This window comes from Ostrinia furnacalis, unplaced genomic scaffold, assembly GCF_004193835.3.
Source record: "Ostrinia furnacalis isolate ACB-3 unplaced genomic scaffold, ASM419383v2 OfSCF3015, whole genome shotgun sequence".
NCBI lineage: Eukaryota > Metazoa > Arthropoda > Insecta > Lepidoptera > Crambidae > Ostrinia > Ostrinia furnacalis.
In genome coordinates, this window is record NW_021133254.1 from 180010 (window position 1) to 194449 (window position 14440).

General features: G+C 41.9%; 1 protein-coding gene across 1 annotated transcript in view; it reads left to right on the plus strand.

Annotated features, from left to right (window-relative positions):
- LOC114356998 (guanine nucleotide exchange factor DBS) overlaps positions 1-6501 on the plus strand; it is a 90041-nt gene extending 83540 nt beyond the window's left edge. Inside the window, exons 13-17 of the mRNA XM_028310412.1 lie at positions 3813-3947; positions 3980-4117; positions 4320-4457; positions 4490-4627; positions 5875-6501. Coding sequence (XP_028166213.1) covers positions 3813-3947; positions 3980-4117; positions 4320-4457; positions 4490-4627; positions 5875-6501 — 1176 coding nt within the window. The remainder of the gene's footprint in view (positions 1-3812; positions 3948-3979; positions 4118-4319; positions 4458-4489; positions 4628-5874) is intronic.
- Positions 6502-14440: the final 7939 nt, after the last annotated feature.

A 14440-nucleotide genomic window follows, 5' to 3' on the forward strand; every position in this document is an offset into this window, starting at 1 on the left:
ATTAACTTCGTATCCATTGACAATTTTTAAGGGATATCTACTACCTACAAAAGCTTCTGATACTGCTTAAATAGCGGCATGTTCTTAGGTACTTCATTTGACTTAAAACGTATGTATGTATTTACATACTGATTATGTGACAAAAACCACAAAACTCTTCCATTTAAAACCCCAAAAGTTTTCTTTCCAGTCCCTTTGTATTGTGAGAACCGAAAAACATACATAATGTAAAGCGTATTGTATTCTTAAATAAACACATTTCGAGTAAAATTCTTATTCCCACCATGCATTCGTAGCACGTGCGTGGACTCATGTCCGCTCGAAACAAAACAATGCCACAGATGTTCTTAAGAATTGAGGTAAAAAAACAATGAACCTCGGACGGTATGATCAATAGGCGAGATGCAAGACGAAAGGTAGGGCTGGCAGGTGATGCTCCACATCGTGCGAAAAAGACGCACACTAAGGCATTTTGTAGTTTTGAACGTGTACACCATCGTAGTTGATGCCTGTAACTCGCCCTTTATTACGGTCAGTCGGGGAGGATGCTCTACTTGAAAACTACTTTTTGCAATGCGATTTAGGTCGTCGAATCTAGGCAATGACGGACAATAAAATAACTTATCCCTATAAGGATTGACGGGTGACAACGTTGCACGACAATATGAACGATCACAGCGACCTACTTGAAGGTATACTGCGATCTGAATTGAAAATCGAACTGGTATAGGATCGCCAGTATCCAGGACAGATATGTACTTAATGCCCATACAAAGATAAAAGTTATCTCGTAGATAAAAGTCATAAAAAGACGCCAATGCAATCGAATTGAAAAACGATAAAAAATGTAAACATTACTTAAAATAATAAACGATGTGAAAAATTATAAATCATTCCGTATGAAACATACAAACATCACACACAGTTCAAATAAAATTTTAAAGCGACTATACTATGCAATGGGAAAAGTAAACGTTTACTATTCGATAAACTATTTCGAGCATCACCAAAATGTCGTGATCGGTTAAAGATATATTTCCAGTTCCAGACAGCCTTCAGTTAGATAGAGGACAGCTATTTTTACGTAGAGTCCAACGATCATGGAATATTCCTATCACGTATTATTTTTGAAACGTTTTTTTCATCAATGGCGCTATCAGAAATTATCGCTAGATTAAATCTTCAGTCAATTCTTGTCTAAATTGTATTAATTGATTCAACAACTGATAATTAATTACATTAGCGAATATCAGAATATTTTTTCTAAATGCCACTAACTGAATTTAAAACAAACACTCAAGAGAAATTGTGTATCTTTAAATATAAAACAATAAAATAGCACTTAATTTATAGTAGAGCATCTGCCGCGGCAGTGCCACCGCACAAAAGTGGAGGCAACCACTTTTTACGGCCCAACGTATTCCCGCGCCCCCTGCATCCCGCCAGTTCCTTGTTCGGAACAGACGCAGCATGTGCGCAGGGCTGCAAGCTTCTTTTGAGTGTCGTGGTTTTCTTGAACCGAAAATCTTAAGAAAGTTTATGTGACATAGAAAAAACTCTTCTTTTTTTAAAATTCAGATGGTGATAGCTAAGAAATTGGAAGTTAATTTTAATAATTTTACGCGGGAAAGCTTTGGTAATCTCAAGAAAATTGGACTATTTTTAAACCAACGCTAGGACGTTTTTTAAACAGTGTTGTGGTAAACAAACGGCATTTATAAAGTGATTTTATGGCTCCGATTTGTGACTTGTGTTTTATGTGTTGTGTTACAAAATAACTAAATGGTGTTGAAATGTGCAAATGACAAATATTTCCATTAGAAATGGATGCTCTAAACATCATGTTGAAAACGGGATACAACATCATCAAGGATTTTTCGGAGCAGCATAGACCTGTAAGTTATTACTGAAGTAGAGTCTTAAATAATAATTATAGACTTATTTACTACTGAGGAAAAACAACATAATGTAGAGAATTCGTGGCATTTCATACATGAGTTACACATTTTACGTTCATATTTTTTTAAATAATAATGAAAAATAAATCATTTTTTTACTAAATACGAGTAGATAACGTAGCTGCGTAGATGTAGCTACGAAATTACTAGTTAAATACATAGTTAAACATAGAGACGTTGACCATATTTTTATAAAAACATGCAGGTATGCAAAAGTACGTTAATATTAGCAAAATTCCATGGTCTTTTTATAGATCATCAGCTACTTTACATACTTGTTTCAGGTTTACGTAGAAATGGGTTTTCAAAAGCAATATAATATTTATCTGCGAAAAACTTATTTGGCTTCACCTCTATGTTAAATCTAATAATATAAATCTGTGCTATTCTATAAAAAAAAACATGTCAAAGTTGACAACATCACAAGCACAACACTGCAACAAAATTTCAAAAATAATTTCGTAAACATTAAATTATAAACCAGAAATCGTTAGGATATTGCGTAATAAATCATACACAGTTCCGTTAATGTAAAATTGACTGGATGTCCCGCCACCTGCCTCACATGTGAAGCTATTTTAACGGAAAACTTCGTTCAAATTACCAGCTGTGGTAGTAAGGCTAATGGTAATTGTAGACTACCACATCCACCTAATGGTTGTGTGGCCGAGGAATACCTAAGCAAGATATAAACTTTAATAAACCGACGCTTTGGCATTTACGCACGCATTCATAAAAGGTTTCGTACTCAGCAACTTTTACTACTAGCTTTAATACTTGGTGTTATAATATGATATCGGATATAATATTTTTAAGCTAGCATTATTTTACGTGAATGTATTCCGAAAGCCACAAGATTTTACTAGTCATTTAAGGAAAGGTCAGATATGGCATGGATAAAGTAACGTTCTACTAGTAGCTATTCTAAACACAGGAAGAAAATAGGTTTATCAATATGCATCACAGTATCACCTGTCCATAATGCATTTTACATGTAACGGCTGCCCCATAATCTGCTCAGAAAAATCTTCTTATTGAAGCTGTAATTTTTAATGCATAAAAGTTTTATTGCCAATAAACTATGAGCTTTAACTGAGCTTTTATTATGTGGAATTTTCAATATTTTTCCATATGTTATTGGGTTCTCGTATCCTTAGAACTCATCGACTATAATCGTAAACTTTGTATAATCAACCGACTTCAAAAAAAGGAGGAGGTTCTCAATTCGACCCGTATGTTTTTTTTTTCTATGTTTGTTACGCGATAACTCCGCCAATTATGAACCGATTTGAACAATTCTTTTTTCTGCGTATAGGTAATACCTCAAGGGTGGTCCCATTTAAATTTAATAATAGAAAAAACAACCCCCAAGGGTGGAAAATTGGGGATGAACTTTTTTATACGCAATATCTCCGCCGATTATAAATCAATTTGAACGATTATTTTTTTGTTGAATAGGTATTATCAAAAGGGTGGTTTCATGCGAATTTGAAGAAAATATTTCACCCCCAAGGGTGGAAAATTGGGGATGAACTTTTTTATACGCAATATTTTCAATTTTTAGTTTTTTTTTGTGTTCACGCATTTGAAGTCGATTTTATTTTTTTTAAAAGTTAATTATTTTATTAAGTAGAGACGTTAAGAATATATTAATTTTTATCAAGAGAGAAAACAGTATGAGGAAGGACTATCAATTTTAATAAAGCTTATGGTGCTAATTTATTCCTTTTAGCTTTTTAGCGTGTAATTATCGCTCGAACTACTCATGTATCCTTCCCGATAGAGATCTTATCGATCGACTAACGACAGGAATAACGAAGCTAGATGTTTACGTTTAACTTTCTCTTGTCGCAGATGGAAACGTCAGGAGGTTCAGAGAGCTCCGGCGGCGAAGATGCGGAAGCACGGCGGTCCCGGCGAGGACATGTTCTGGCCGAGCTGCTGCAGACAGAACGGGTCTACGTGCAGGAGCTGGGCTCCATCCTCAACGTGAGTACACCTGCCTTTCGCATATTGTACAGCCTGTGATGACGTCAGGAGGTTCAGAGAGTTCAGGCGGCGAGGACGCGGAGGCGCGGCGGTCCCGGCGTGGACATGTTCTGCCCGAGCTGCTGCAGACAGAAAGAGTCTACGTGCAGGAGCTGGGCTCCATCCTCAACGTGAGTACACCTGCCTTTCGCATATTGTACAGCCTGTGATGACGTCAGGAGGTTCAGAGAGTTTAGGCGGCGAGGACGCGGAGGCGCGGCGGTCTCGGCGTGGACATGTTCAGGCAGAACTGCTGCAGACAGAACGGGTCTACGTGCAGGAGCTGGGCTCCATCCTCAACGTGAGTACACCTGCCATTCGCATATAATACAGCCTGTGATGACGTCAGGAGGTTCAGAGAGTTCAGGCGGCGAGGACGCGGAGGCGCGGCGGTCCCGGCGTGGACATGTTCTGCCCGAGCTGCTGCAGACAGAACGGGTCTACGTGCAGGAGCTGGGCTCCATCCTCAACGTGAGTACACCTGCCTTTCGCATATTGTACAGCCTGTGATGACGTCAGGAGGTTCAGAGAGTTTAGGCGGCGAGGACGCGGAGGCGCGGCGGTCTCGGCGTGGACATGTTCAGGCAGAACTGCTGCAGACAGAACGGGTCTACGTGCAGGAGCTGGGCTCCATCCTCAACGTGAGTACACCTACCATAGACATAGTAGTGCTTGGAGGATATTTCAGCCCATTATCCTTGCGCTTAAGACATCTGAACCGGGTTGTTCAGAAGTCAAGTGGCAAGGATGCGCAAATGCATCTGCTTCAAACGTAACGAGACTACGTGTAAGATCAGGGTTCCATCCTCGACTTGAATCACATGGCATGAGCATAGTACATGAGTAAAGATAGTACATACTTGGAGGACACAACAGCCCGTGATAATGACTGAGTAGACGTCACTGGTTCAGACAAAATAAGTGGTGAGGAACGCGAAAGCGCGGTAGGTGTATTTTATAGAGCCATAAAACAAATTTACTTAAACACATAGTCCTGCGTTTTACCTTATTTTCCGTGATTTCTTTTTTTTTATGATCCGTCGACCACAAAATCGATAAAAAACGGTCATGATCATGTGCCACTATTTGCGATTCAATCGACTACCGACCGCAAGCTGTAATGTCGACCGTTTATTTATAACGTAGCCCCCACTCATCTAACTTTCTCACGAGTGTCAACTTCCTGAAATTCTTTAGTTTACCCAATTAGGGATGTTGAGTTCACATGAACTCGACTTTTACTCGTGAAACATATTTTAATGAAAATAATATGAATGTTAACTGAAACAATATAACATGCACCCATTCATTGCGCACATAATCTTACGGTACATCTCAAGGACAAACAATGTAAGTAGGCCACACATCAATTGTTACGTCACACTCGATTAGCTCAAGAAAAATGCATGGCTCTCCATCTAACGCGCCATTACGCGCTCTGAAAAGTAAATATGCCATTGAAATGTAAGTAGTGCGCATGCACCGGGTCCAGCGGGCGGCAGTCACGAACGCGCCGAGTCAATGCAAGCAGGTGCATCAGGCGCAGGCGCGCTCGCCCGCTCGGAACGATATGCGCTCGATCACTGCACTCTGCTGCAGTCTCTCAAACGTGTTTTACACTCCGTCACGCTCTGCACCATGAAATATGGAAAATATGACCTCCATAAATCTTCCGCGAACCTCAGCGTCGGCACCTCCTACTCCTGGTACTACAGAAAAAACGACAACCCCACCACACGCAAGAAGAAACGCCTCACCAGAACCGCGTCCGATACTGTATACGCTATTCACTGCGGATCTACCGGATGTGGAGGGGGTTACCATAGCTACATACGCAGATGATACTGCGATAATCGCCTGCAATAAAGATCAAACGGCTGCATCACAGGACTTACAGAGGGGACTGAATGAGATCAACACCTGGCTAAACAAATGGCAAATAAAGGCAAGTGCAGCTAAATCCATGCACATAACATTCACCCTCAAAAGAGGGGATTGTCCACCGGTTCATCTTGGGGATAATACTCTGCCTCACACCGACCGAGTAAGATATCTCGGTATGCACCTCGATCGCAGATTGACATGGAAATACCATATTAAGGCAAAGAGAGAAGAACTCAATATTAAATACAAGTCGCTGCTCTGGCTTCTCGGACGCAACAGTAAACTCTCCACAGACAACAAGTTGCTAATCTACAAATCCATACTGAAACCCATCTGGATGTACGGAATACAGCTGTGGGGTAGTGCATGCAACTCAAACCTCTCCATGATACAGAGGCTTCAGAATATAATTCTGCGTACCATATCATGTGCCCCATGGTTAGTTACAAACACCGAGATCCACGAGGCCCTGCAGATGAACACAGTGTTGGAGGAAATACGATCCACTGCAGAAAGCTACCAAGAACGGCTGGCCCTGCACCCCAATGAGCTGGCTTCGGAACTGCTCCAAAAAAGCTATAGCAAACGCCTCAAGAGGCATGACATCCTGAGTCTGCACTGGAGAGTGTAGAAATACATAAAGAAGTAGTCTTCTCAGTGGAGAAGACACTTATCATGCAAAGGACACTACAACTCATCCGCTCATAGTCGGGAGACTGATTGCAGATGAAGCACAGAAGAAAAAAAAGTCCTAACAAATAATAGTAGTTACATTTCTGTTGGTTTTACGCCCAGATTCCATAGAAAAGTGCCCATCATCCTTTGTATCTGTAATGCTGTCAACGCCGACATATTATTGTGTATTCGGATTTCGGACTGAAAAAAATGTTTTCTATCCTGCTTGCAAACAAAGAAGAGTGCGGTAGCTAGAAGCTAGCTAGCTTTTTAACTTTGTTTGTGTTCTGTATTCAAATATTACATCGGTGTCAGTGCATGTTCGCACTTCGCCTCAATTTTCGTTGAGCGACATAAACATACATTAAATCCTTGACCGTTATTTGAAGCTTACTTGTTTGGAGATAGGCCCCTTCCTGTTTTCCGCTTTTATGTCCCTTTCTTTCTATCTTATATCTTGTATCTCTCTCGCACACCTACCACTTCCGGTAACCAGGCAGGCGAGCCGACAAGTTTGGTCGGCGGCGATCGCTCGCCATTGGCGTCTTGTTTTCCGCCGCGAAAGGTTGTCTAGACACAAGTGCTACAACTTTGCAATTAAATTATTAAAATAGAAGCTTCAGTGCACATCTTCCTCATGTAAGTACTGAACATTTTATAAATAGTGATAATAACGGTTTTTCCGTTCGATATAGTGAAATTTTCTTTTTGTAAACCATCAGTGGGTTACTTAAAATTTTTAATTTTATTTTGTCCCTGCGTAATCATAAAATAACGGTATAGATTATTTTGTTAATAATTTAGATTTTTCGTGTTTTACTTCCTACCTCCAAATTACTTACAATTCGTTAGCGAATTTTTCTTTGGAATTTCTTTCGTTTTCGTTATAGAATGAGTGATTCAAACGTTCAAACGAACAATATGACGAGTGAAACACGATCATCTGCGCATAAACCTAAGCGTGCCACGTCGCGTCATCGGAACCGAAAACGAAATAGGTCGTCTAGCAGCAGCTCGTCGACTTCGTCATCCAGCTCGAGCACCTCCAGTAGCTCCTCGCGCCATCGTTCGCCTCGCCGACGACGGCGACATCGTTCTAAAAAAGCAAAAGGGGACTCTCGAACTGAGATGCTTTTAGGGAATCTCGCGCAACGAGTTGACGATCTGTGTCAGCAACTCGCTTACAAGGATCATGATGAGCCTGTTCAACCGACGCGTAGCCAAAATAGCATAGACGAAGACGTATTTGACGATAGCGTTAGTGGAATGTTATACGAAACCGAAGAACTTGTATCCGAATCTCACGACCCCCAGCCTTTTGATTTTAATATGGGGACTAAATTAAAGGAGCCCACAACTCCTAAAGCACCGGAGGCTTTAGTTAAATCACTCCAAAATGTTCAACATTTCGATAAAAAAGAGTGGTGTGAGGTACGTTACTCAGATGTGCAAAAACTGTATAATCATACCCCAGGTTTCATAGACCTTGAGGTTAATGAAGAAGTCCGTGCTTTTGATCAATTGAAACACTTGGCATATGCAGACAAGGCTTATTCTGCTCTTACTTTTTGCGTTTTTAAACAAAAAGAAGCTTTGACGTCCAGTTTGACCGAACTTTTGTCTTGGGCTAGTAGTGAAAGTAATCTCAATGTGGAAGGCTTGCGCAGTAAAATTAGCGATCTTTTTTGTAATGGCGAATACTTTAAGGTATCTTCAGATCTGCTTCAACTTATTTGCGGCCACAGGGCCGAGGTGATTCAAATGCGTCGTGATGGCATTATCAATTTTGTGCGTGATCCATTAACTAAATCTGCGCTGCGTAAAGTACCGCCTTCTAATCAGCATCTCTTCAGTTCAGAAATCTTTACTGCAGCTCTTGAAAAAGCTGGTGGGGTTAAGAAAGCCTTTATGAATCTGCATAAACCAAACAAGAATGCCTCTGTTTCGCAAACAGGGACTAGTAAGCCCTCTAGTCACCCCCCGCAGGGGTCGACTCAAAATCGTGGACCCTCGCAGGGTACCAATCATGCTTGTTGCGCATCGCAACACCAGCATTATAACCAACCCTCGCAGGGTTACTGTTATGACCGGCCCTCGCAGGGCAACTATTACGACCGCCCTTCGCAAGGAGCGGGTTACACTCAGGCAGACCGACGCACGGTGCCCAACCAAAGAGGTTCCTTTCGACCATCGCGAGGAAACTTTAATAGAAACCAGGCTTCCAATAGAGGTAACCGAAAGCGAGCCGGAGCCCCAGCGGACTCTAACTCGGCTAACAAAAATCGTAAGTATTGACTCGGGGATGTTCAGGGCGGGTCGCTTGGCGTATTACCACGACCAGTGGAGGAAATGGGGAGCCCCTCCTTTCCTTTTACGCATAATAAAAGGGTATCGCATACCTTTTTTCCGAAAGCCCCCCCTGATAATGCCACACTTGAAAGGACCTCATCAAACAATGGTTTCTGCGGATATGACCACGGCCATATCACAAATGAAAAAGCAAGGGGTTTTAGAAACTGCCCAAAGTTCTCCCAGCTTTCTATCCACAATGTTCCTAGTGCCAAAAAGCGATGGGTCGAACCGCCCTATATTCAACTTAAAAGCTCTAAACAAGTTCATAATAACAGAACATTTCAATCTGGTAAATGTTTTTCGTGTGCCGGACTTCCTTCAGAAAAGCGATTGGCTGTGCAAAGTGGATCTCTCGCATGCGTATTTTCATCTTCCAGTATCAGAAGGCCACAGATGCTTCCTACGACTAGTATACAAAGGGGAACTACTGCAGATGACTTGCCTCCCTTTTGGTCTGAGCACAGCACCAAAAGTTTTCGCTTCCCTGACCAATTGGGTAGCCCAAACGCTGAGGACGCAAGGGTTACGCATAATAGTCTACCTAGACGACTTTTTGGTGGTTCATCAAGACAAAAATACTTTGCAACTACATGTCAATCTGCTGTTGAGCCATCTGCGCAGCCTAGGGTGGCAGATAAACATGGAAAAGTCTCTTCTCACACCACAGAAAAGCCTTACCTTTCTGGGAATCATCTGGGACCCTTGGTTAAACCAAAAAACGCTCCCTGGAGAAAAAATTGCACACATCAACAGAAAAATTATGCTGATGTTGAGGAACCACCAAACCAATCTAAAAGACCTACAGAGCTTAATAGGGCTATTGAACTTCGCAAGTTTCGTAGTTCAACTCGCTTACAAGGATCATGATGAGCCTGTTCAACCGACGCGTAGCCAAAATAGCATAGACGAAGACGTATTTGACGATAGCGTTAGTGGAATGTTATACGAAACCGAAGAACTTGTATCCGAATCTCACGACCCCCAGCCTTTTGATTTTAATATGGGGACTAAATTAAAGGAGCCCACAACTCCTAAAGCACCGGAGGCTTTAGTTAAATCACTCCAAAATGTTCAACATTTCGATAAAAAAGAGTGGTGTGAGGTACGTTACTCAGATGTGCAAAAACTGTATAATCATACCCCAGGTTTCATAGACCTTGAGGTTAATGAAGAAGTCCGTGCTTTTGATCAATTGAAACACTTGGCATATGCAGACAAGGCTTATTCTGCTCTTACTTTTTGCGTTTTTAAACAAAAAGAAGCTTTGACGTCCAGTTTGACCGAACTTTTGTCTTGGGCTAGTAGTGAAAGTAATCTCAATGTGGAAGGCTTGCGCAGTAAAATTAGCGATCTTTTTTGTAATGGCGAATACTTTAAGGTATCTTCAGATCTGCTTCAACTTATTTGCGGCCACAGGGCCGAGGTGATTCAAATGCGTCGTGATGGCATTATCAATTTTGTGCGTGATCCATTAACTAAATCTGCGCTGCGTAAAGTACCGCCTTCTAATCAGCATCTCTTCAGTTCAGAAATCTTTACTGCAGCTCTTGAAAAAGCTGGTGGGGTTAAGAAAGCCTTTATGAATCTGCATAAACCAAACAAGAATGCCTCTGTTTCGCAAACAGGGACTAGTAAGCCCTCTAGTCACCCCCCGCAGGGGTCGACTCAAAATCGTGGACCCTCGCAGGGTACCAATCATGCTTGTTGCGCATCGCAACACCAGCATTATAACCAACCCTCGCAGGGTTACTGTTATGACCGGCCCTCGCAGGGCAACTATTACGACCGCCCTTCGCAAGGAGCGGGTTACACTCAGGCAGACCGACGCACGGTGCCCAACCAAAGAGGTTCCTTTCGACCATCGCGAGGAAACTTTAATAGAAACCAGGCTTCCAATAGAGGTAACCGAAAGCGAGCCGGAGCCCCAGCGGACTCTAACTCGGCTAACAAAAATCGTAAGTATTGACTCGGGGATGTTCAGGGCGGGTCGCTTGGCGTATTACCACGACCAGTGGAGGAAATGGGGAGCCCCTCCTTTCCTTTTACGCATAATAAAAGGGTATCGCATACCTTTTTTCCGAAAGCCCCCCCTGATAATGCCACACTTGAAAGGACCTCATCAAACAATGGTTTCTGCGGATATGACCACGGCCATATCACAAATGAAAAAGCAAGGGGTTTTAGAAACTGCCCAAAGTTCTCCCAGCTTTCTATCCACAATGTTCCTAGTGCCAAAAAGCGATGGGTCGAACCGCCCTATATTCAACTTAAAAGCTCTAAACAAGTTCATAATAACAGAACATTTCAATCTGGTAAATGTTTTTCGTGTGCCGGACTTCCTTCAGAAAAGCGATTGGCTGTGCAAAGTGGATCTCTCGCATGCGTATTTTCATCTTCCAGTATCAGAAGGCCACAGATGCTTCCTACGACTAGTATACAAAGGGGAACTACTGCAGATGACTTGCCTCCCTTTTGGTCTGAGCACAGCACCAAAAGTTTTCGCTTCCCTGACCAATTGGGTAGCCCAAACGCTGAGGACGCAAGGGTTACGCATAATAGTCTACCTAGACGACTTTTTGGTGGTTCATCAAGACAAAAATACTTTGCAACTACATGTCAATCTGCTGTTGAGCCATCTGCGCAGCCTAGGGTGGCAGATAAACATGGAAAAGTCTCTTCTCACACCACAGAAAAGCCTTACCTTTCTGGGAATCATCTGGGACCCTTGGTTAAACCAAAAAACGCTCCCTGGAGAAAAAATTGCACACATCAACAGAAAAATTATGCTGATGTTGAGGAACCACCAAACCAATCTAAAAGACCTACAGAGCTTAATAGGGCTATTGAACTTCGCAAGTTTCGTAGTTCCAAACGGCAGACTGCACCACCGTGCTCTACTCACGTTTCTAAATTCCCAATTGGACAGTTCAGAGTCAGAAGTTCTAAACCTACCATTGAATGCGATAGAGGATCTGAAATGGTGGCTCAGCGGCTGCCGCCAATCGTCGAAGATCCACCCATCACCGCCCATACACTTTGTAACCACGGATGCGTCCGACGTGGCCTGGGGAGCGCAAGTGGATGGGACGTCAATCTCGGGAACGTGGACCGAACAAGAAAAATATCTCCACTGCAACGTAAAAGAGATGCTTGCGATACTAAAGACACTGGAACAACACGCAAAGTTTCTGAGCCGATCAACAACCTTATTCCAGTGCGACAACCAAACAGTGGTGTCATACCTAAAAAATCAAGGAGGAACTCGATCTCAATTCCTATTGAACGCTACGTACGAAGTGTATCATTATCTAGAGTCGAATCATATCAACCCGATAGTACATCACATACCAGGCTTATACAACGGTCACGCCGACCACTTATCTCGACACAAAGCTCCACCAGAATGGCATCTGATAGTGCAAGGCACAGAAACAATATTTCGGAAATTCGGGACACCATTGATAGATTTATTCGCCTCGAGACAAGCGCACGTAGTAGACAATTACGTGACCCTAGATCTTTACGACACAAAGGCACTGTTCCACGACGCCTTCTCTCAAATTTGGACTTACTCCCTAGGGTGGGTATTTCCCCCACCATACCTAATACCGAAAGTGCTCAATCACCTCAATTCAGCAACGGGAACCTATCTTCTAGTAGTGCCACGATGGCACAAGGTATTCTGGCGTGCAGACCTCAAGTCGCGAGCGTTAGCAGCCCCATACACGATCTTCAACCTGGAACAGAAACTAATAGACACAGCGACGGGACTACCACCCCCAAACGTACAACAAATGACCTTGGAAATATGGAAGTGTGGGGGTGGTCAAAGAGTTTAACAAATTGGAAAACTGAACAACTCAAATTGCTACAGTCTTCTTGGCGTCCATCTACACGAAGAACATATCAAGCAGCCTGGAATCGGTGGCTTGAATGGACAAAAGATAATGATGAGGATTATCTAAACCCTTCTGGACCAACACTTGCTAGGTTCTTAGCAGACTTACATATAGTGAATAAATTAGCGTACAACACTATTTTATTACACAAGTCTGTCGTTGCAACATTATGTAATGCAGAAACCTCAGGGGATTTAAGTTCACATGTCCTGGTTAAACACATCCTGAAATCGATTAGTCTAAATAAACCAGTCCCCCGAAAACCGTCCGTCTGGAATATTGACAAATTGGTGTCTTATTTATCATCCATAAATATTGATGAAAATAGTTTATTTGCCTCTTCAAGACACACTGCTGCCCTTCTTTTGCTATGTTCGGGGCGACGTGTCCATGATTTGACCTTACTGGCTGTGGATTCCAGTCATCTAATAGACAACGCTGAGAGTTTGATATTATGGCCAATATTCGGCTCCAAGACCGACAGTACCAATCACAGACAGTCGGGCTGGAAACTGTTGGATAATTCGGAGAATAAGAACCTCAGTCCAGTATATTGGGTTCGAAAGACTGTAACATTACTTGAAGACAGGCGTAAAATAGCAAAATCGACAAATTTGTTTATGACCGTCAAAGGTCAACCTAAGGCTGCCTCTCGCACAATTATTGCAGGATGGATAAAGACTTTGCTAAAAGAGGCAGGCATATCCGCTACTCCTGGTAGTTTTCGGTCAGCAGTAGCGTCAAAGAATTGGGTAGACAATTTACCCGTCGACGAGATTTTGTCCAGAGGAAATTGGCGTTCTGGCAATACTTTTGAACGTTTTTACAGGCGAGAAGTAATGCCTATTGCTATGAGCAGCAACATAACTAGAATGTTTAATCCTGTTGATTAATAGAAATTGTTACTTGCGTTATGATTATTATATTCTCTTAAAATGTCACTTAATTTTCATAAAATAATGACAAGTTTTATGTTATAGTTATGAATGGATGGAAATAAAACATATTTTTTCTTTTATATCTCTCTATGAATTTTATTTAGTTACCCTTTTATTTTATAAAAGTTCATACCTAATTTTCTTTGAGGTCCTAACGGTCTATTACACACCTACCATACTCATAGTTACATCATAGATCACATTGGCGTCCACTTCCACCAGGCGATAACAAACACGTCTCAAACAAGTAAGCTTCAAATAACGGTCAAGGATTTAATAGGAGCGTTTTACCTGAAATAAAACGCTTATTAAATACTTACCTTATTTGAAGCTTACATTTTATCTTCTGCCTGGTGTTTTTCGACTCAATGACGAGCGATCGCCGCCGACCAAACTTGTCGGCTCGCCTGCCTGGTTACCGGAAGTGGTAGGTGTGCGAGAGAGATACAAGATATAAGATAGAAAGAAAGGGACATAAAAGCGGAAAACAGGAAGGGGCCTATCTCAAACAAGTAAGCTTCAAATAAGGTAAGTATTTAATAAGCGTTTTATTTCAGGTAAAACGCTCCTAATAACTCAAACGCTAATATACAATATTTGTAACGGTTTTTAACGTTAATACGTTATTAAATCTCGCAGAGATGTAACAAGCCTTAGATTATGTTCTTTGTTTTAATATAACTAACACGCTGTCTAAAATAAAATA